Source organism: Pollachius pollachius, assembly GCF_949987615.1.
Source record: "Pollachius pollachius genome assembly, chromosome: 2".
Lineage (NCBI taxonomy): Eukaryota > Metazoa > Chordata > Actinopteri > Gadiformes > Gadidae > Pollachius > Pollachius pollachius.
The window spans coordinates 52,811,561-52,834,060 of NC_136935.1; the positions used below are offsets into that span (position 1 = coordinate 52,811,561).

General features: G+C 49.4%; 1 protein-coding gene across 1 annotated transcript in view; it reads right to left on the reverse strand.

Annotated features, from left to right (window-relative positions):
• The window catches only part of pkd1a (polycystic kidney disease 1a), a 111,532-nt gene that overhangs the window by 17,808 nt on the left and 71,224 nt on the right, over nt 1-22,500 (reverse strand). Inside the window, exons 30-43 of the mRNA XM_079730424.1 lie at nt 20,946-21,098; nt 20,465-20,609; nt 13,341-13,622; nt 12,483-12,571; nt 11,282-11,600; nt 9,686-9,857; nt 7,518-7,776; nt 6,985-7,180; nt 5,920-6,090; nt 4,133-4,276; nt 3,843-4,053; nt 3,177-3,303; nt 2,662-2,781; nt 868-917 (exon numbers count right to left, since the gene is read on the reverse strand). Of these exons, the coding sequence (XP_079586550.1) occupies nt 868-917; nt 2,662-2,781; nt 3,177-3,303; nt 3,843-4,053; nt 4,133-4,276; nt 5,920-6,090; nt 6,985-7,180; nt 7,518-7,776; nt 9,686-9,857; nt 11,282-11,600; nt 12,483-12,571; nt 13,341-13,622; nt 20,465-20,609; nt 20,946-21,098 (2,438 nt within the window). The remainder of the gene's footprint in view (nt 1-867; nt 918-2,661; nt 2,782-3,176; nt 3,304-3,842; nt 4,054-4,132; nt 4,277-5,919; nt 6,091-6,984; nt 7,181-7,517; nt 7,777-9,685; nt 9,858-11,281; nt 11,601-12,482; nt 12,572-13,340; nt 13,623-20,464; nt 20,610-20,945; nt 21,099-22,500) is intronic.

Genomic DNA, 22,500 nt, shown 5'->3' on the forward strand with positions numbered 1-22,500 from the left:
GAAGACTCTATTACTGTCTACACTGAGAACCAATCAGATGACTCTATTACTGTCCACACTGAGAACCAATCAGATGACTCTACTACTGTTCACACTGAGAACCAATCAGATGACTCTATTACTGTCCACACTGAGAACCAATCAGATGACTCTATTACTGTCCACACTGAGGACAGACGGACGAGAGGTGAACCAATAGGATGACTCTAGAGCTGAACCAATAGGATGACTCTAGAGGTGAACCAATAGGATGACTCTAGAGCTGAACCAATAGGATGACTCTAGAGCTGAACCAATAGGATGACTCTAGAGCTGAACCAATAGGATGGCTCTATTCCTCCCAGAGGGGAGGGACTACTCCTCATGACTCCTACCCACATTAACATAATATTCATCAATCATCAGCTGCCAATCAAAAGGCGTCCAATCAGTCAGATGTATTTATAACATGCTGTCAACCAGTCAGCTGTATTTATAACATGCTGTCAACCAGTCAGCTGTATTTATAACATGCTGCCAATCAGTCAGCTGTATTTATAACATGCTGTCAACCAGTCAGTTGTATTTATAACTTGCTGTCAATCAGTCAGCTGTATTTATAACATGCTGTCAATCAGTTGAGCAGCAGGCCTGATCAACTGGGGTTCCAACGCTCCATCTCGTATTGATCCGCTCGTCCAGCCGGCCTCTACCTCAGCTACATCTCAACAACTTACTTTCTTCTTTCAGTAAGATTCATTTGATGAGACTGGAGATAGATATTATTATAAAATAGCATAAATGACTTATTGAAATGTATTTATGTAGATAGAACACATTTAGTTGCCTCCATTCCTCTGCTTATTAAATCCTTGTTCATATGCTCACCTCTTGTTGGACGGAGACGGGAAGTCCACATTGGTCTCCTCAGAGTTCGTCTGGAAAAGAGATTAAAGACCTTAATGAGCTCCCCTGGAAATATACCGTCAAACACAGACACAAGGATCAATCACTCCTGTTCTCTTTGTGTCTGCCTTCATATATATGTATATATACAGTGGGGCAAAAAAGTATTTAGTCAGCCACCAATTGTGCAAGTTCTCTCACTTAAAAAGACGAGAGAGGCCTGTAATTTTCATCATAGGTAAACCTCAGCTATGAGAGACAAAATTTAAAAAAAAAATCCAGAAAATCACATTGTCTGATATTTTAAGAATTTATTTGCAAATTATGGTGGAAAATAAGTATTTGGTCACCTACAAACCAGCAAGATTTCTGGCTGTCACAGACCTGTAACTTCTTCTTTAAGAGGCTCCTCTGTCCTCCACTACCTGTATTAATGGCACCTGTTTGAACTCCTTATCAGTATAAAAGACACCTGTCCACAACCTCAAACAGTCACACTCCAAACTCCACTATGGCCAAGACCAAAGAGCTGTCAAAGGACACCAGAAACACAATTGTAGACCTGCACCAGGCTGGGAAGTCTGAATCTGCAATAGGTAAGCAGCTTGGTGTGAAGAAATCAACTGTGGGAGCAATTATTAGGAAATGGAATACATACAAGACCACTGGGGCTCCACGCAAGATCTCACCCTGTGGGGTCAAAATGATCACAAGAACGGTGAACAAAAATCCCAGAACCACACGGGGGGACCTAGTGAATGACCTCCAGAGAGCTGGGACCAAAGTAACAAAGGCTACCATCACTAACACACTACGCCGCCAGGGACTCAAATCCTGCAGTGCCAGACGTGTCCCCCTGCTAAAGCCAGTGCATGTCCGGGCCCGTTTGAAGTTTGCTAGAGAGCATTTGGATGATCCAGAACAGGATTGGGAGAATGTCATATGGTCAGATGAAACCAAAATAGAACCTTTTGGTAAAAACTCAACTTGTCGTGTTTGGAGGAGAAAGAATGCTGAGTTGCATCCAAAGAACACCATACCTACAGTGAAGCATGGGGGTGGAAACATCATGCTTTGGGGCTGTTTTTCTGCCAAGGGACCAGGACGTCTTATCCGTGTGACGGAAAGAATGAATGGGGCCATGCATCGTGAGATTTTGAGTGAAAACCTCCTTCCATCAGCAAGGGCACTGAAGATGAAACGTGGCTGGGTCTTTCAGCATGACAATGACCCCAAACACACCGCCCGGGCAACGAAGGAGTGGCTTGGTAAGAAGCATTTCAAGGTCCTGGAGTGGCCTTGTCAGTCTCCACACTCCAACCCCATAGAAAATCTTTGGAGGGAGTTGAAAGTCTGTGTGGCCCAAAAACATCACTGCTCTAGAGGAGATCTGCATGGAGGAATGGGCCAAAATACCAGCAGCAGTGTGTGAAAACCTTGTAAAGACTTACAGAAAACGTTTGACCTCTGTCATTGCCAACAAAGGGCATGTAACTAAGTATTGAGAAGACCTTTTGTTATTGACCAAATACTTATTTTCCACCATAATTTGCAAATAAATTCTTTAAAAATCAGACAATGTGATTTTCTAGATTTTTTTTTTTCATTTTGTCTCTCATAGCTGAGGTATACCTATGATGAAAATTACAGGCCTCTCTCATCTTTTTAAGTGGGAGAACTTGCACAATTGGTGGCTGACTAAATACTTTTTTGCCCCACTGTATATGTATATATATATATATATATATATATATATATTTATATATATATTTAAACCTCGTCGTGGACGCCGTCGAGGAACAGGAAGGAGCTGCCCCCGATGGAGGCGTCCAGGAAGTCATCGATCTCCACCGACTGCTGATCCGTCTGGTCCGGAATCTGCTCAACAGACACACACTACACACACACACACACACACACACACACAAACGTACAAAAACATGCACGTGGGTGTTCAGTGCCAGTGCACGTGTGTGTACCTATTAGTGCACGTGGGTGTTCAGTGCCAGTGCACGTGTGTGTACCTATAAGTGCACGTGTGTGTACCTATTAGTGCACGTGGCTGTTCAGTGCCAGTGCACATGTGTGTACCTATAAGTGCACGTGGCTGTTCAGTGCCAGTGCACGTGTGTGTACCTATTAGTGCACGTGGCTGTTCAGTGACAGTGCACGTGTGTGTACCTATTAGTGCACGTGGCTGTTCAGTGCCAGTGCACGTGTGTGTACCTATTAGTGCACGTGGGTGTTCAGTGCCAGTGCACGTGTGTGAACCTATAAGTGCACGTGTGTACCTTGCTGCGGCTCATCCTGAACACGGTGAAGAGTAGAAGGTACAGCGGATAGACGGCCGCACAGCTGACAAGTCCCGCCCACACTGCGTCCCAGGACAGGCTCAGCCGGCCGGACGCCGCCCGCGGGCTGTGGACACGATACACACTGATACACACGATACACACTGATACACACTGATACACAGGATACACACTGATACACACTATACACACTGATACACACTGATACAAACGATACACAGGATACACACTGATACACACTGATACAAACTGATACACACTGATACAAACGATACACACTGATACACACTGATACACAGGATACACACCGGGTACACACTGATACACACCGGGTACACACGATACACACCGAATACACACTGATACACACGATACGCACGATACAGCCCACTACAGACACACGGTCTACCAGCAGGGGACTCCTAGCTGGGTCTCCTAGCTGGGGGCCCCACTATAGACACATGGAGCTGGGTCTCCTACCTGGGGGGCCCCACTACAGACACATGGAGCTGGGTCTCCTACCTGGGGGCCCCACTACAGACACATGGAGCTGGGTCTCCTACCTGGGGGCCCCACTATAGACACATGGAGCTGGGTCTCCTACCTGGGGGCCCCACTATAGACACATGGAGCTGGGTCTCCTACCTGTATCGCTGGTCCACCACCGTGCCGTACCACAGCGTGTTGGCCAGCAGGCAGAGCTGCAGCAGCAGAGCGCAGCAGGTCGCCCTCTGCAGGCGGGTAAAGGGGCTGCGGGCCGGCCGCTCCCACAGCGACAGCCACAGGTGGGACTCACACAGCGCCCGCTGCAGCTCGTAGCCCAGCAGGTGGGGAACACGACGCAGACGGGCCTCGTCTGGGGGAGGGGTCAGAGGTCAGTGTCAGAGGTCAGGGGTCAGAGGGGTCAGGGGTCAACATGGTACTCAGCCTCGTACCGGTGGCCTCCACCTCCACCTCAACCCGGCCGTCCGTCTTCTCGTTATCCACCGACAGCCACTCCTCCACCAGGAAGTAGTAGCTGTTGCCCGTCTGCATGTCTCTGACCAGTATGTACTGCAGCCGCCAGGCCGGGGACAGACCTGGGGACAGGGGACAGACACACTGTTACTGTGGGGACAGACCTGGGGACAGACGTACTGTTACTATAGGGACAGACAGAGGACAGACGTACTGTCACTATGGGGACAGACAGAGGACAGACGTACTGTCACTATAGGGACAGACGTACTGTCACTATAGGGACAGACAGAGGACAGACGTACTGTTACTATAGGGACAGACAGAGGACAGACGTACTGTTACTATAGGGAAAGACAGAGGACAGACGTACTGTTACTATAGGGACAGACAGAGGACAGACATACTGTTACTATAGGGACAGACAGAGGACAGACGTACTGTTACTATAGGGACAGAGGACAGACGTACTGTTACTATAGGGACAAACGGAGGACAGACGAACTGTTACTATAGGGACAGACAGAGGACAGACGTACTAACACTATGGGGACAGACGTACTGTCACTATGGGGACAGAGAGGACAGACGTACTGTCACTATAGGGACAGACAGAGAACAGACATACTGTTACTATAGGGACAGAGGACAGACGTACTGTCACTATGGGGACAGACCTGGGGACAGACGTACTGTTACTATAGGGACAGACAGAGGCAGACGTACTGTCACTATGGGGACAGACATACTGTCACTATGGCGACAGACAGAGGACAGACGTACTGTCACTAAAGGGACAGACATACTGTCACTATAGGGACAGACAGAGGACAGACGTACTGTTACTATAGGGACAGACAGAGGACAGACGTACTGTTACTATAGGGACAGAGGACAGACGTACTGTTACTATAGGGACAGACAGAGGACAGACGTACTGTCACTATAGGGACAGACAGAGGACAGACGTACTGTTACTATAGGGACAGAGGACAGACGTACTGTCACTATGGGGACAGACCTGGGGATAGACGTACTGTTACTATAGGGACAGAGGACAGACGTACTGTTACTATGGGGACAGACATACTGTCACTATGGGGACAGACGGAGGACAGACGTACTGTTACTATAGGGACAGACAGAGGACAGACTTACTGTTACTATAGGGACAGACAGAGGACAGACGTACTGTCACTATGGGGACAGACAGAGGACAGACGTACTGTCACTAAAGGGACAGACATACTGTCACTATAGGGACAGACAGAGGAAAGACGTACTGTTACTATAGGGACAGACAGAGGGCAGACGTACTGTTACTATAGGGACAGACGTACTGTCACTATAGGGACAGACGTACTGTCACTATAGGGACAGACGTACTGTCACTATGGGGACAGACAGAGGACAGAAGTACTGTCACTATAGGGACAGACCTTGGGACAGACGTACTGTCACTATAGGGACAGACCTTGGGACAGACGTACTGTCACTATAGGGACAGACAGAGGACAGGGGACACAGGGTGTCCTTTAACTAAGGCCTGAGGACAGACATGAGGACAGACTCACTGTGACTCCAGCCTCTGCAGAGGACACGTAGGACATGATGTGAGCGTGTGTGTGTATTTATGTGTCTTTGCGCGTCAGTGCCTGAGCGTGTGTCTGTGTATTTATGTGTATTTGTGCGTCAGTGCCTGAGTGTGTGTCTGTGTATTTATGTGTATTTGTGCTTCAGTGCCTGAGTGTGCGACTGAACCCACCCTTGTTGTCGTGCCAGACTCGTATCTTCCACAGGCTGCCCAGGCTGGTATCCGTGGCGACGTGGAAGATGTCCAGCGCGTTGCGGGCGAAGGAGCCCTTGCTGTCCAGGTGGCGGTGCCCGCTGCGGCTCTCACGGCCATACAGGCCGACACCCACGTGGGCGGTGGTGCCTGGGGAGGAGGGGGGGGGGGAGACTAGACTGAGGAGACTAGACTCTGAGGAGACTTCAGACTCTGAGGAGACTCCAGACTCTGAGGAGACTTCAGACTCTGAGGAGACTTCAGACTCTGAGGAGACTTCAGACTCTGAGGAGACTCCAGACTCTGAGGAGACTTCAGACTCTGAGGAGACTTCAGACTCTGAGGAGACTTCAGACTCTGAGGAGACTCCAGACTCTGAGGAGACTCCAGACTCTGAGGAGACTCCAGACTCTGAGGAGACTTCAGACTCTGAGGTGACTAGACTCTGAGGAGACTAGACTCTGAGGAGACTCCAGACTCTGAGGAGACTCCAGACTCTGAGGAGACTTCAGACTCTGAGGAAACTCCAGACTCTGAGGAGACTTCAGACTCTGAGGAGATACCAGACTCTGAGGAAACTCCAGACTCTGAGGAGATACCAGACTCTGAGGAGACTAGACTCTGAGGAGACTTCAGACTCTGAGGAGACTAGACTCTGAGGAGACTAGACTCTGAGGAGACTCCAGGCTCTGAGGAGACTCCAGACTCTGAGGAGATACCAGACTCTGAGGAGACTAGACTCTGAGGAGACTAGACTCTGAGGAGACTAGACTCTGAGGAGACTAGACTCTGGGGAGACTAGACTCTGGGGAGACTAGACTCTGGGGAGACTTCAGACTCTGAGGAGACTCCAGACCCTGAGGAGACTCGACTCTGAGGAGACCAGACTCTGAGGAGACTAGACTCTGAGGAGACTAGACTCTGGGGAGACTAGACTCTGAGGAGACTTCAGACTGAGGAGACTAGACTCTGAGGAGACTCCAGACTCTGGGGAGACCAGACTCTGAGGAGACTAGACCCTGAGTCTCCCCCTCCCCCCCTTACCTGCGCCGCGGCTCCAGCCCGTCTTCACCTGGACCTCGTACTTGAAGAGGCCGTCCCGGCCGCAGAGTGGCACCACGGCCGCGCGGCGCAGGTCCAGTTGGTCCAGCTTGTGGAGCACGGCCCCCGCCACGGCCAGACTCAGCAGCCCCAGCACACACACCAGGAGGGCCACCAGGCTGGGGGCCCCTGACCGCTCCTACAGGGGGGGGGGCAGAGGTTAACACCAAGAGGGCCACCAGGCTGGGGGCCCCTGACCGCTCCTATGGGGGGGGGGCAGAGGTTAACACCAGGAGGGCCACCAGGCTGGGGGCCCCTAACCCTAACCCTATGGGGGGGCTCCTACAATCAAATCTCTATAAAAATAAGCAGAGCAAAAGAAATGCTGAGAAATAATGGCCTCAATTCATGAGCACCCCCCCTCCCTCACCCTTTATTCACACAACACACACACACACACACACACACACACACACAATAATCACAAACCACACACTCACACACCCCCCGCCCCCCCAAGGGGTCCCCTGAGGTACCGGCAGGATGAAGCTGATGGCGTTGGCCGGGACGAAGAGGCCGGCGGCGAAGGCGGTGAGGTGTCGCGTGCGGCAGACGGCCCGGCTGGCGGTGGTGGCGGCCAGCGGCACCATGCCGTCCGTACGCCACTGCTTCTCGCTCTCACTGAAGTACTGGCAGAGCGAGGCGAACACGCCCACCTCCAGGCGGACGCCCCCCGCCCCCGGGGAGCAGGGCGTCGTCACGTTGATGAAGTAGTCCAGGGTGGTATCGTACGCCCTGGGAGGGGGACCAATCAGGGCTCAGAACACCAGACAGAGGACCAATCAGGGCTCAGAACACCAGACAGAGGACCAATCACAGCTCAGAACACCAGACAGAGGACCAATCAGGGCTCAGAGCACCAGACAGAGGACCAATCACAGCTCAGAACACCAGACAGAGGACCAATCACAGCTCAGAACAACAGATATCATGGACAGGTTAACATGTTTAAAGCTGCACTATGTACGCTCCCCTTAGCGCCCCCTAGTGGCTTTAGTTACAGCTATCTAACCTCTAGTGGTTGAGTTTAGCTACAGCTATCTAACCTCTAGTGGTTGAGTTTAGTTACAGCTATCTAACCTCTAGTGGTTGAGTTTAGCTACAGCTATCTAACCTCTAGTGGTTGAGTTTAGCTACAGCTATCTAACCTCTAGTGGTTGAGTTTAGCTACAGCTATATAACCTCTAGTGGTTGAGTTTAGCTACAGCTATCTAACCTCTAGTGGTTGAGTTTAGCTACAGCTATCTAACCTCTAGTGGTTGAGTTTAGTTACAGCTATCTAACCTCCAGTGGTTGAGTTTAGCTACAGCTATATAACCTCCAGTGGTTGAGTTTAGCTACAGCTATCTAACCTCTAGTGGTTGAGTTTAGCTACAGCTATCTAACCTCTAGTGGTTGAGTTTAGCTACAGCTATCTAACCTCCAGTGGTTGAGTTTAGTTACAGCTATCTAACCTCTAGTGGTTGAGTTTAGCTACAGCTATCTAACCTCTAGTGGTTGAGTTTAGCTACAGCTATATAACCTCTAGTGGTTGAGTTTAGCTACAGCTATATAACCTCTAGTGGTTGAGTTTAGCTACAGCTATCTAACCTCTAGTGGTTGAGTTTAGCTACAGCTATATAACCTCTAGTGGTTGAGTTTAGCTACAGCTATATAACCTCTATTTCAGTGGTTCTCAACCTTTTTTGAGCAAACGTCCCCCTGACCTTACCCTGATCCTCTGGCGCCCCCCCAAAACAAATAAATAAACTAACAAACCCACTCAGACTCGTGTTATATTGCTTAAACGTGTCATTGCATCGTTTTCATTGATTTTGTGGTGGTCACTAATAGCAATGAATGAATGCCCTCTGAGTCGGATTTGGTGAAAAAATTATGAATAAAGAGTATGAATGAATATTCATGACATGCAAATGTCTCACCTCTGATAGGCTAGCAGCACTGTCCATCACTATAATAAACCCAATTAAACTTCCAGAGAGACACACGGGGGGGGGAAAGAGAGAGAGAGAGAGAGAGAGCAAGAGAGAGAGAGAGAGAGAGAGAGAGAGAGAGAGAGAGAGAGAGAGAGAGAGAGAGAGAGAGAGAGAGAGAGAGAGAGAGAGAGAGAGAGAGAGAGAGGGAGGGAGAGAGAAATAGAGAGGGAGAGAGTCTATAGAGTCTAGAGTTTGCTATCAGCCATGTTTGATTGTGTTGTGTTGGTTATTGAACCGTTAACCCGCAAACTTGGGTTATGTTTATCAGCGTTATATAGAGATCACGACTAGCTGATGTAACGGGAGGCCGGGCGCGTGCAGGACCGAACTGCGCTGTATGACCACTGTTACACTGACCATAGGCCATTTATTCCAGGTAGCCTATTTTTGCACCCAAAAGATTTGAAAACCATGAAAGTTTAAAATCAAAAAAAGAAAAAGAAAAATCCCGGCCCCAGCGCCCCCCCTAGGGTGTGCGAACGCCCCCAGGGTGAAGAACCATGCTCTAGGGTTGAGTTTAGCTACAGCTAACATAGTGCAGGTTTAGTGAGTGCGTCTGGAACCAGTCATTTCCAATGAGCACCTGATCCTGATAATTAACGCCCATGAAGTGAGCCATCCAGAAATAACTAAACACAGAAACTTGTTGACACTGAAAGGGTTCTTACTCCGGGGACAGGAAGAGGGTGTACTTCCTGTGGTCGGGCTGGTGACCCTGGGTTTGGCTCAGGGTGATCCTCTTCCTGTCGGTGCAGTTGAACTCGTTGGGCAGCGGGTGGGAGTGGAGGTAGGCTGTGATGAAGGGCTCCTCCTCCTCCTCTTCCTCAGACGGTACGCCCTCTGGAGGAAGAGAGCGTTTATAGTTTATAGTTAAACGAAACATTTAACTATAAACGTATCTTTATTTCTGATGGTTCAGAAATGACCTTCAGAAATAACGATACGTTTATAGGAAGTTTATATATATACATAAGTTTATAGTTCAACTGAACATTTTGGTTCAACTCTTAAAGGTGACATTATGAAAACATCACTTTTCCTGGGATTGGGGATGCTGTTTTGGATCTCTGAGGCTGCCACACGCATACAAACTTTGAAATAAGTCTGCATGCTTTTGAGCTCATGAGTGAGATATGCATTTCTGAAAGTTACGAGCGAGTGAATTTCGGCGCGGACTCTTACGTAGGAAGCAGATACATTTGAATATTACCAACCACTTCCCTATCCCCCTCCCTTCAGAGCATAAATACGATTTTGTGAACCTACGGACGAGCACTGGGCGGAGATGTTCGTGCATTTCAGAAGCAGGGAGATACTGTACAAAAATAGATGTCTAATTCATCAGTTTAACCCTAACTAACCCTAACCCTAACCCACTAATTCATCAGTTTAACCCTAACTAACCCTAACCCTCTAATTCATCAGTTTAACCCTAACTAACCCTAACCCTCTAATTCATCAGTTCAACCCTAACTAACCCTAACTAACCCTAACCCTCTAATTCATCAGTTTAACCCTAACTAACCCTACTAACCCTAACCCTCTAATTCATCAGTTTAACCCTAACTAACCCTACTAACCCTAACCCTCTAAATCATCAGTTTAACCCTACTAACCCTACTAACCCTAAGCCTAACCCTACTAACCTTAACCCTCTAATTCATCAGTTTAACCCTAACCCTAGCCTTAACCCTCTAATTCATCAGTTTAACCCTAACCCTACTAACCTTAACCCTACTAACCCTAACCCTACTAACCTTAACCCTCTAATTCATCAGTTTAACCCTAACCCTACTAACCTTAACCCTACTAACCCTAACCCTACTAACCTTAACCCTCTAATTCATCAGTTTAACCCTAACCCTAACCCTACTAACCTTAACCCTACTAACCCTAACCCTACTAACCCTAACCCTACTAACCTTAACCCTCTAATTCATCAGTTTAACCCTAACCCTAACCCTACTAACCTTAACCCTACTAACCCTAACCCTACTAACCTTAACCCTCTAATTCATCAGTTTAACCCTAACCCTAACCCTACTAACCTTAACCCTACTAACCCTAACCCTACTAACCTTAACCCTCTAATTCATCAGTTTGTCATGTGACTGCCTGGCAGGGAGTCCGCAGGACTCTGTGCTCCGCCACCAAACCGACCAATGGGGCGGCCTCACTGATAAACAGACCAATGGGGCGGCCCCACTAATACACCGACGAATGGGGCGGCCTCACCACTAAACCAACCAATGGGGCGCTCCTACCGTGCCGAGCAGTGAAGTTGAGCGTGACGAACACGCCCGCCTGCCGGTTGGCGTTTCCTGTGCTGACGCGGACGATGACGGAGTCACAGCGGCTGATGTTGGCGGCCCCCGCGGTAGGGGGCTCCGCCCACCCGTCCACCCCCCCTCCTCCTCCTCCTCCCACACTGCCGTTGTTAACGGCAACGGTGATGGCCTGGCTGTCGTCCAGACCCGAGATGGGGATCTGAGTCCCGTTCTGCGTCCGGAACTCCATGGAGGCCACCTCCGTGGAAACGGTGTAGTTAGGGACGTAGTTGAAGGGGAAGGGGTTGGGCTCCACCTGGGGGGGGGAGAGGTGTAGTTAGGGACGTAGTTGAAGGGGAAGGGGTTGGGCTTCACCGGTGGGGGGGGTGAGGTAGTTAGGTAGTTATTCACCTCAGTCTCCGTGAATAGTGGGGAATAGCCCCCTGAACCTTCAGTCTCTGGGGCTATTCCCCACTATTCGCTTCGCCTTCGACGAATAATTGTTAAATATTTATATATATAGATATATTTATATCTATATATATTACATAGATATGTATTTATGTGTGTCATGGGATTGAAAAACGTTCTAGATGTAAATGATGTCAGAGCTTGGCGTATATATAAACCATAAATACTGCATAGGTAGGTGGAGGATAGGGGCTACGGGTAGCATTAGGGTTAGCTATGAGGAGGAGAGGGGTTAGGGTTAGCGTTAGCTATGAGGAGGAGAGGGGTTAGGGTTAGCGTTAGCTATGAGGAGGAGAGGGGCTAGGGTTAGGTATGAGGAGGAGAGGGGCTAGGGTTAGGTATGAGGAGGAGAGGGGCTAGGGTTAGCGTTAGGGTTAGGGTTAGGGTTAGCGTTAGCTATGAGGAGGAGAGGGGTTAGGGTTAGCGTTAGCTATGAGGAGGACAGGGGCTCCTGTGCCTCCAGGTTGGGGCTGTGGAGTCCTACTTCTTACGCAGCAGAGCGGAGCCATGGAGCCCGACCCCTGCAGTTGCCCGCCCCCCCCCCCCCACCCCCCGGCTTCTTTCAGAACCCCCCCTCCCAGCTAATGGCCGCTGGTCTGATTGTCCTCGCTAGCTGATTGCTCACCACCAAGCTTCTGACAACTGCTTAAAATGAGCTCCATTAAGGGTATGTGTGTGTGTGTGTGCGTGTTTGTGTTTGTGTGTGAGCGTGCGTGTGTGCGTGTACCTGAAACAGTAGCTGCATGACGCTGTTCCCTGCAGCAGCTCTGCCCAGACTGCTGTTAAACGCTCGGGGGATGGAGAAGCGGCGGCACTCTGCAACAACAACACATCCACATCAACAACAACATCAACAACACTACAACGACAACACGACATCAACAACATCACAACGACGACAACATCAACAACAACACAACGACATCAAGATCAACAACAACACAACCACAACAACATCAACAAAACAACGACAACAACACAACAACAACACAACCACAACAAGATCAACAACAACACAACGACAACAAGATAAACAAAACAACCACAATAACAACTCAACTACAACAACATTAACAACACAACCACAACATGAACAACACAACAACATCAACAAAACAATGACAACATCAACAACAACACAACGACAACAAGTTCAATAACAACAGCATCAACAACAGCACAACCACAACAACATCACAATAACAACAACCTCAACAACAACAACACAAGAAAACCAAACAGAATAAACACAATTACAATATTCTAGGATGGATACATGGACACACTAACATACAACTACATGCACACACGCACAGAAACACACACACACACACACACACAAACAAGCATACACACACGCACACACGCACCCACACTCACACACACACACATACACAGTCAGACACACACACGCACACACTCACACACACTCTTACGCTCTCACGCACACACGCACCCACACTCACACACACACACATACACAGTCAGACACACACACGCACACACTCACACACACTCTTACGCTCTCACGCACACACACACACTCACGCACTCACACACACACCCGCAGCTGCCCTGCGCCCACCTGGGCTGTGGTTGTCATGGTAACACAGCAGGCTCTGGGGGTCGGTGAGTTTGCCCGTGGCGGCGATCTCGGCTCCTCTGAGAACCAGTGGCTCCTCGTTCAGCACGCGGCCGTGCATCAGGATGAGCAACAGCACCGCCGAGAGCCCGTAGGCCCGCGCCGCCACGCGCAAGGGCCCCGCCTCCGAGGCCTCCGGGGGCGACGCCCAGGGGGAGGGCACCGGGGAGGAGAGGGGGGGGTCTGGCTGCTGGGAGGACTGGCTGACCTGGTGGATGAGGTCACCTGTGGGGGAGGGGAGGAGGTCAGAGCTCTGTCTGTGGAGGCTAACGAGGCTAATGAGGCTAACGAAGCTAACGATACTAACGAGGCTAATGAGGCTAACGAGGCTAACGAGGCTAACATTCCTCTTGACCACGGTGTTGGTATAGAGTAGAGAGAGGATGGAGGGGTGTACGATCTATCTATGGATCTATCGTTATCACCACATTGGGTCAACACAACACGGGCTGTATCACAATGCTATCGTGTCATGTATTGTTTTTCCTTTGGTTTAATCTGTTTGTTCATGGTGAACCGTACTCTGGCCCGCTCATTTATGTTGCATCCTTCTCGGCTGTGACATACTTGGGGGCTTGTCCGAGATTTTTTACTTGGGGGCTCATCTAAACGCCGACATCGTAGCCGATTGGATTTATTAGTTGTAGAGTGTGCCGAACCTCGTGGCATTTCATTTTGAATATGCTGGTCTGTTAGTTCTTGGTTCAGGGTGGGGTGGAGTTTGGTGATTGGGATTGGGAAGATGCGTTTCACACAAGAGCTTGAAAAAATACGTCTTGCTCAGGAGCAACAGCGCATCAGCACCAGGCGGACAGCACCAGGCGGTCAGCACCAGGCGGTCAGGCGGTCAGTACCAGGCGGTCAGCACCAGGCGGACAGCACCAGGCGGTCAGCACCAGGCGGTCAGCACCAGGCGGTCAGGCGGTCAGCACCAGGCGGTCAGTACCAGGCGGTCAGCACCAGGCGGTCAGTACCAGGCGGTCAGTACCAGGCGGTCAGCACCAGGCGGTCAGCACCAGGCGGTCAGGCGGTCAGCACCAGGCGGTCAGTACCAGGCGGTCAGTACCAGGCGGTCAGCATCAGGCGGTCAGGCGATCAGCACCAGGCGGTCAGCACCAGGCGGTCAGCACCAGGGGGTCAGGCGTTCAGCACCAGGCGGTCAGTACCAGGCGGTCAGTACCAGGCGGTCAGCACCAGGCGGTCAGTACCAGGCGGTCAGCACCAGGCGGTCAGTACCAGGCGGTCAGTACCAGGCGGTCAGCACCAGGGGGTCAGTACCAGGCGGTCAGCACCAGGCGGTCAGCACCAGGCGGTCAGCACCAGGGGGTCAGTACCAGGCGGTCAGCACCAGGCGGTCAGCACCAGGCGGTCAGCACCAGGGGGTCAGTACCAGGCGGTCAGCACCAGGGGGTCAGTATGGGGCAGTTAGCGCTATGCTCAACGCTGTAACTAAACCGGACTCGTTTGCTTTACCTCATATAGACGATTGTATTGATGAAGTCGGTGCAGCCAAATTCGTAACAAAGTTCAATCTCATTAAAGGGTATTGCCAAGTGTTTTTAACTGAGGGCTCGTGAAGTTTCCGCTTTTATCACGCCTAAAGGGTTATTTTCTTATCGAGTCACGTCGTTCGGGTTGTGTGATACTCCAGGGACATTTCAGAGATTAAATAGTGTGTGTCATAGTGTGTGTTATAGTGTGTCATCGTGTGTGTGCCTGTGCTCATTTTGTCTTTAAGAAGGTCGTCTCATATCTAGCTGGGGTGAGTGTTGAAACTAAGAATTATAGTGTTTGGCATTGCAACTGGTTGTACTAACTTTAACCCTAGTACCTGCAGTGTTGGTTTTTGCTGTGTTGTTGTTGATAGTAAGGTCGTTGAGTGTAGTTTCGGTCACAAGGTGTGAACAATAGGCTTGATTGACTGGGCAGAGCTAATTGCATTTCAATTGGTTGTACTAACTTTAACCCTAGTACCTGCAGTGTTGGTTTTTGCTGTGTTGTTGTTGATAGTAAGGTCGTTGAGTGTAGTTTCGGTCACAAGGTGTGAACAATAGGCTTGATTGACTGGGCAGAGCTAATTGCATTTCAATTGGTTGTACTAACTTTAACCCTAGTACCTGCAGTTTTGGTTTTTGCTGTGTATCTATGCCATTTACCCACCCTCGCCATCACTGACCTTGAAGTGATGGGAGGACTCTGGAATTGCCAGTCAGCGGTCAAAAAGGCAGACTCTATTTCGGCCTACGCGTCCCTCAATACCCTCCATTTCCTGGCCCTGACAGAGACTTGGATCACTCCAGAGAACTCTGCCACTCCTGCTGCCCTTTCCACTGTTTACTCTTTCTCACACACCCCTAGACCTTCGGGGCGAGGAGGAGGGACCGGACTCCTCATCTCTCCGTTGTGGACCTATCAGGTCCTTCCACTAGAACACCTGGCCAGATCTGCATTTGAACTCCACGCTGTCACTGTCACCCTTCCTTTTAATCTCTTCATTGTGGTAATCTACCGTCCCCCTGGTCCCCTTTGTGACTTCTATGACGAAATGGATGCCCTTCTCAGCTGCTTTCCTGAAAATGGCACACCACTCGTTGTACTTGGCGACTTTAACATCCTGCCAGAGAAGTTGCACTCACCTGAATTAACCAACTTTTTTGCCACCTTTGACTTAACACTATCCCCTTCTCCTCCCACACACAGGGCAGGGAACCAGCTTGACCTGATATTCACAAGGTCCTGTGGCACCTCTGCTCTCTCTGTTACCCCACTCCCCGTGTCTGACCATCATTTTGTTGCTTTTTCTATCCCCTTAAAGTCCTCTCCCCCTCCTTTCTAGTCCCCACATTGTCACCACCCGCCGCAACCTCAAAACTCTCTCTCCCTCTACGTTTGCCTCAACTGTTCTGTCTTCACTACCTTCTATTGAACAATTCTCTCAACTATCCACAGAGGATTCCTCTGACACCCTGCTATCCTCCCTCTCCTCCACTTTGGACTCCCTCTGTCCCTTCCACTCCAGACCGGCACGATCTTCACCCCCCCCTCCTTGGCTGTCTGAATCTCTGCGGACCCATAGAGCAGAGCTGCGGGCAGCTGAGAGGAAATGGAAGAAATCATACTGTCCTAATAATCTATCTCACTATCTCCTTCTTCTCTCAGGTTTCACCTCCACTGTGTCAACAGCCAAATCTGCCTTCTACCGGACCAAAATTAACTCCTCCGCCTCAAACCCCAGGAAACTGTTTTCCTTGTTCTCTTCCCTCCTCAACCCTCCTTCCCCTCCTCCTCCTTCCTGCCTCACTGCTGATGACTTTGTTACCTACTTTACCCAGAAAGTAAAGGACATTAGCTCCTCTTTTATCACTGCCACCATCCTCCCTCCCCCGACCCCCACCTCTGTCTTTACCCAATTCATCCCTCTCACCTCAGACGAGGTCAACAGAATTATAACATCTAACCATGCCACCACCTGCCCCCTTGACACTATCCCTTCCTCCCTCCTCCAGGCTGTGTCAAACGACATCCTGCCATTTCTAACCGCACTTATGAACTCCTCCCTCACTTCTGGCATTGTTCCAACGTCTTTCAAGACTGCCAGAATAAAGCCTCTCCTCAAAAAACCAACGCTTGATACCACATACATGCAGAATTACAGACCGGTATCTCTTCTTTCATTCCTCTCTAAAACATTGGAACGTGCCGTCGCTAACCAACTGTCCTTCTATCTCTCATCTAGCAACCTGCTTGACCCTCACCAGTCAGGCTTCAAAAAAGCTCACTCCACTGAGACGGCTCTCCTCGCAGTGACTGAGTCCCTCCGGGCGGCCAGAGCCTCGTCCCTCTCATCGGTTCTCATTCTCCTTGACTTGTCTGCAGCATTTGACACTGTGAACCCCCAGATCCTCCTCGCCACTCTCGCCGAGCTTGGCATAGCTGAATCTGCCCTTTCCTGGTTCACGTCCTACCAGATGAATCGCACTTATCGGGTAACATGGAATGGCTCCTTGTCCAAACCTTGCACGCTTGATACAGGTGTCCCTCAAGGCTCGGTGCTGGGGCCTCTTCTGTTCTCCCTCTACACCAGATCTCTGGGCTCTGTAATTACATCCCACGGCTTTTCCTATCACTGCTATGCTGACGACACTCAGCTATTTCTCTCCTTTCCCTCATCTGACAAAGCCCTGATTGCAACACGCATATCTGAATGTCTGGCAGAAGTCAGCACCTGGACAACTGCCCATCACCTGAGGCTTAACCTCAACAAGACTGAGCTCCTCCTAATACCAGGGAAAGATTGCCCACACATGGACTTACTGGTCACTGTTGAGAACATCACTGTATCTCCTTCTCCAACAGCCAAAAACCTTGGTGTAGTGTTGTGCTGCACCGCAAACATCACTGCGGTGGCCCGGTCCTGCAGATTTGCACTTTACAACATCCGCAGGATCCGGCCCTTCCTCACAAGGGAAGCAGCTCAGCTTCTAGTCCAATCACTGGTCATCTCCCGCCTCGACTACTGCAACTCGCTCCTGGCTGGACTCCCTGCCTCTGCGATTAAACCCTTGCAGCGCATCCAGAATGCGGCACCGCGCCTCGTGTTCAACCTACCAAAGTTCTCACATGTAACCCCCCTCTTCCGAGACCTCCACTGGCTCCCTGTAATAGCTCGCATCAGATTCAAGATGATGGTACTGGCATACAAGGCAGTCGATGGAACTGCCCCTGCCTCCCTCCAAGCATTAGTAAAGCCACACACCCCAGCTCGATCCCTCCGCTCAACTACCTCAGCTGGACGTCTGGTACCGCCATCGCTAAGAGCAAGCAAAGATCGATCAGCAAAGTCACAACTTTTCTCTGTTTTGGGACCTCAGTGGTGGAACGAGCTCCCTACCGATGTCAGGACCGCAGAGTCGCTCACCAGCTTCCGCAAAAGACTCAAAACTCACCTGTTCAGAGTTCATCTCGACTCTGCATAGAAACCAATGCACAGCCACCATTGAATGTTGTACGTCCTGGCACTTGTACATTGCACTTATTCAAGGTACTTAATTGTGTAGCATCTACAGTAGCTGCTATCGCTGCTTTACACGGGGAATGGGTTAGCCTAGCGATTGTAATACTTGCACTTGGTTCTATGAACGTCTTTACTGTACCGACAGCGATATATTGTTTCACTTCTTATGACAAATGTACTTATTGTAACAAATGCACTTATTGTAAGTCGCTTTGGATAAAAGCGTCTGCAAAATGCCCTAAATGTAAATGTAAATGCTTGTGTGTGTCATTGTTGTGTGTGTGTGTGTTTGTGTATGTGTGTGTGTGCTTGGTGTGGGTGTTATTGGCTTCAGTGTGTGTGATTGTACTTGTCTGTTATGTTTTTTTTACTTTATTTAGTTACCGGGTAATGGTTTGGTAATGGGGAAATGGGATATATTTTGGTATTCGATGTAGGTTTTGTCTAGAGCTTCAAATAGTTTATTGACTATACTTTTGGGTGTTAGGTTTCTGAATAATTATTGCATTCACTTTTGGTGTTGTTTGAATTGTGGGTAGGACCAGTGTTTTTAGGGGGAGGGTGTGATGGCTCTCTGGCCTTCGTTTGTCCTAATGCCTAATGCCTTCGTTTGTCCTAATGCTTTCTTTGTCCTAATGCCTAATGCCTTCTTTGTGCTAATGCCTTCTTTGTCCTAATGCCTAATGCCTTCTTTGGCCTAATGCCTTCTTTGTCCTAATGCCTTCCTTTGTCCTAATGCCTAATGCCTTCTTTGTCCTAATGCCTTCTTTGTCCTAATGCCTAATATGCCTTCTTTGTCCTAATGCCTTCGTTTGTCCTAATGCCTAATGCCTTCGTTTGTCCTAATGCATAAAGCCGTCTTGGTCCTAATGCAAGATGCCTTCGTTTGTCCTAATGCCTTCTTTGTCCTAATGCCTAATGCCTTCTTTGTCCTAATGCCTTCGTTTGTCCTAATGCCTTCGTTTGTCCTAATGCCTAGTGCCTTCTTTGTCCTAATGCCTTCGTTTGTCCTAATGCATAATGCCTTCTTTGTCCTAATGCCTAATGCCTTCTTTGTCCTAATGCCTAATGCCTTCGTTTGTCCTAATGCCTTCGTTTGTCCTAATGCCTTCATTTGTCCTAATGCCTAATGCCTTCGTTTGTCCTAATGCCTTCTTTGTCCTAATGTCTAATGCCTTTGTTTGGCCTAATGCCTTTGTTTGTCCTAATGCCTAATGCCTTCATTTGTCCTAATGCCTTCGTTTGTCCTAATGCCTTCTTTGTCCTAATGCCTTCTTTGTCCTAATGTCTAATGCCTTTGTCTGTCCTAATGCCTAATGCCTTTGTTTGTCCTAATGCCTAATGCCTTCGTTTGTCCTAATGCCTAATGCCTTCGTTTGTCCTTATGCCTAATGCCTTCTTTGTCCTTATGCCTAATGCCTTCTTTGTCCTAATGCCTAATGCCTCCTTTGTCCTAATGCCTAATGCCTTCTTTGTCCTTATGCCTAATGCCTTCTTTGTCCTAATGCCTAATGCCTTCATTTGTCCTAATGCCAAATGCCTTTGTTTGTCCTAATGCCTTTTTTGTCCTAATGTCTAATGCCTTTGTTTGTCCTAATGCCTAATGCCTTTTTTGTCGTAATGTCTAATGCCTTAGTTTGTCCTAATGGTTGATGTTATTGCTTCAATAACATTGAAGCAAGGGCCCACCCACCTGACTGCTAGTTTGTCCTGTGCCTTTGTTGGAAGGCGGACGGCTACCGTAGCTCAATTTGTTTGGTTGTGTTTGTATTCTGTCTGTTTTGATTTGGTGCAGACGTTTTGCGCATTTGTGGTTTTTGTTAATCATTTCCACGCTGGGAACACGAAATAAGCCATAGTTTGTTCATGGTGAACCCTACTCTGGCCCGCTCATTTATGTTGCATCCTTTTCGGCTGTGACAGTGTCTGTCTGTGTGTGTATGTGTGTGTGTGCTCCCCACCCATGATGTTGAGGATTTTGTCTGTCTGTGAGTGTGTGTGTGTAGTTGTGTGTGTGTATGTGTGTGTGTTTGTGTGTGTGTGTGCTCCCCACCCATGATGTTGAGGATGTTGTCTGCTATCTCGGTGGGCGTGACGGCCCCCTGCCGCGTGTCGCTCTGCAGGATCTCCAGCATCGACTCCAGCTTGTTCAGCGTGGAGTTCTGACACTCCTCACAGACGAAGTCCCGGCTCACCGCCTGGACACACACACAAACGCACATGCACCCACACACAAACGCACGGACACACACACACACACACACACACGTACAGGCACACACAGAAACACAAACATATGTAAAAACACACACACACACATGTACACACACACACACAAAAACACAGACACGTACACACACAAACACACAGGAATGTATAAATAAAGAACATAGTCTTGCGTACATCGGGACCTCCACACATACTATTACATACTAACTATTTAACCTACACACAAGGACTGTATGTATGTTTGTGGGTACTCATGTGTGGCTAAGGCCACTTGGGGTGTCCTTCTCCTATCACCCCCCCCTCACCGTGCACTGGGCCAGTGTGGCGGAGGTCTGCTGGATGTCGCTGACCGTGCTGAGGTCCAGGGCGGTCAGGGCGCGGGTGATGTTGCTGCGGACACTGGCCCGGTACGAGCGCTCAGAATGGGACACCAGCGCCCGGCCCCCAGTGTGTTCGCACTGCGGGACAAGAGACAGCCCCCTTTAGGTCCTCAGACACACTAACTAACCCTAACCAACCCTCACTCACCCTAACTAACCCTAACTGACCCTTACTAACCCTAACCAACCCTAACTGACCCTAACCAACCCTCACTCACCCTCACTAACCCTAACCCTAATCAACCCTCACTCACCCTGACTAACCCTAACCAACCCTAACTGACCATTACTAACCCTAACCCTAATCAACCCTAACTGACCCTAACCAACCCTCACTCACCCTAACTAACCCTAACTGACCCTTACTAACCCTAACCCTAATCAACCCTAACCAACCCTCACTATCCCTAACTAACCCTAACTGACCCTTACTAACCCTAACCAACCCTAACTGACCCTAACCAACCCTCTCTCACCCTCACTAACCCTAACCCTAATCAATCCTCACTCACCCTGACTAACCCTAACCAACCCTAACTAACCCTAACTGACCATTACTAACCCTAACCCTAATCAACCCTAACTGACCCTAACCAACCCTCACTCACCCTAACTAACCCTAACTGACCCTTACTAACCCTAACCCTAATCAACCCTAACTAAACCTAACCAACCCTCACTCACCCTAACTAACCCTAACCCTAACACAACCTTACTAACGATAAACCAAACTAACCCTAACTAACCTGTGTAACACTAACCAGGTTAATGATAACGCTATAACCTGGTTAATAATAACCCTAACCTAGTTAATAATAACACTAACCTGGTTATTAATAACATTATAACTATTTGAGTAGGTGAGTGAGCAGTGAGTGAGTGAGTGGGTGAGTGAGTGAGGAGCAGTGAGTGAGTGAGTGAGTGAGTGAGTGAGTGAGAGAGTGAGTAAGAGAGTGAGTGAGGAGCAGTGAGTGAGTGAGTGAGTGAGCAGCAGTGAGTGAGTGAGTGAGTGAGTGAGTGAGTGAGTGAGTGAGTGAGTGAGTGAGTGAGTGAGTGAGTGAGTGAGAGAGTGAGTAAGAGAGTGAGTGAGGAGCAGTGAGTGAGTGAGTGAGTGAGAGAGTGAGTGAGGAGCAGTGAGTGAGTGAGTGAGGAGCAGTGAGTGAGTGTAGTGAGCAGCGAGTGAGTGAGTCAGTTGTTATTAGCGGCGGAATTAGTCGCGCGGTTCTGCGTGCGTGCGTGTTGCACTGGAGCGACGGCAGCAGAGAGAGCCGTTGGAGCCTCTACGTTATCGGCAGAGAACGAAACCCACGGGGAAGTCCGAGCAGCTCCAGCGCTGGGTCGCGCTGTTTACGTCACGCACGTGGAGATGCGTCCGGTGACCGCCCCGTAAAGCGCGGTGATATTTTGTCTACGGAAGCGCTTGAAAGCCGTGTGTCAGTGTGTGCACCCAGGGCCGTAGCACCAAATTCTGGGCCCTGTA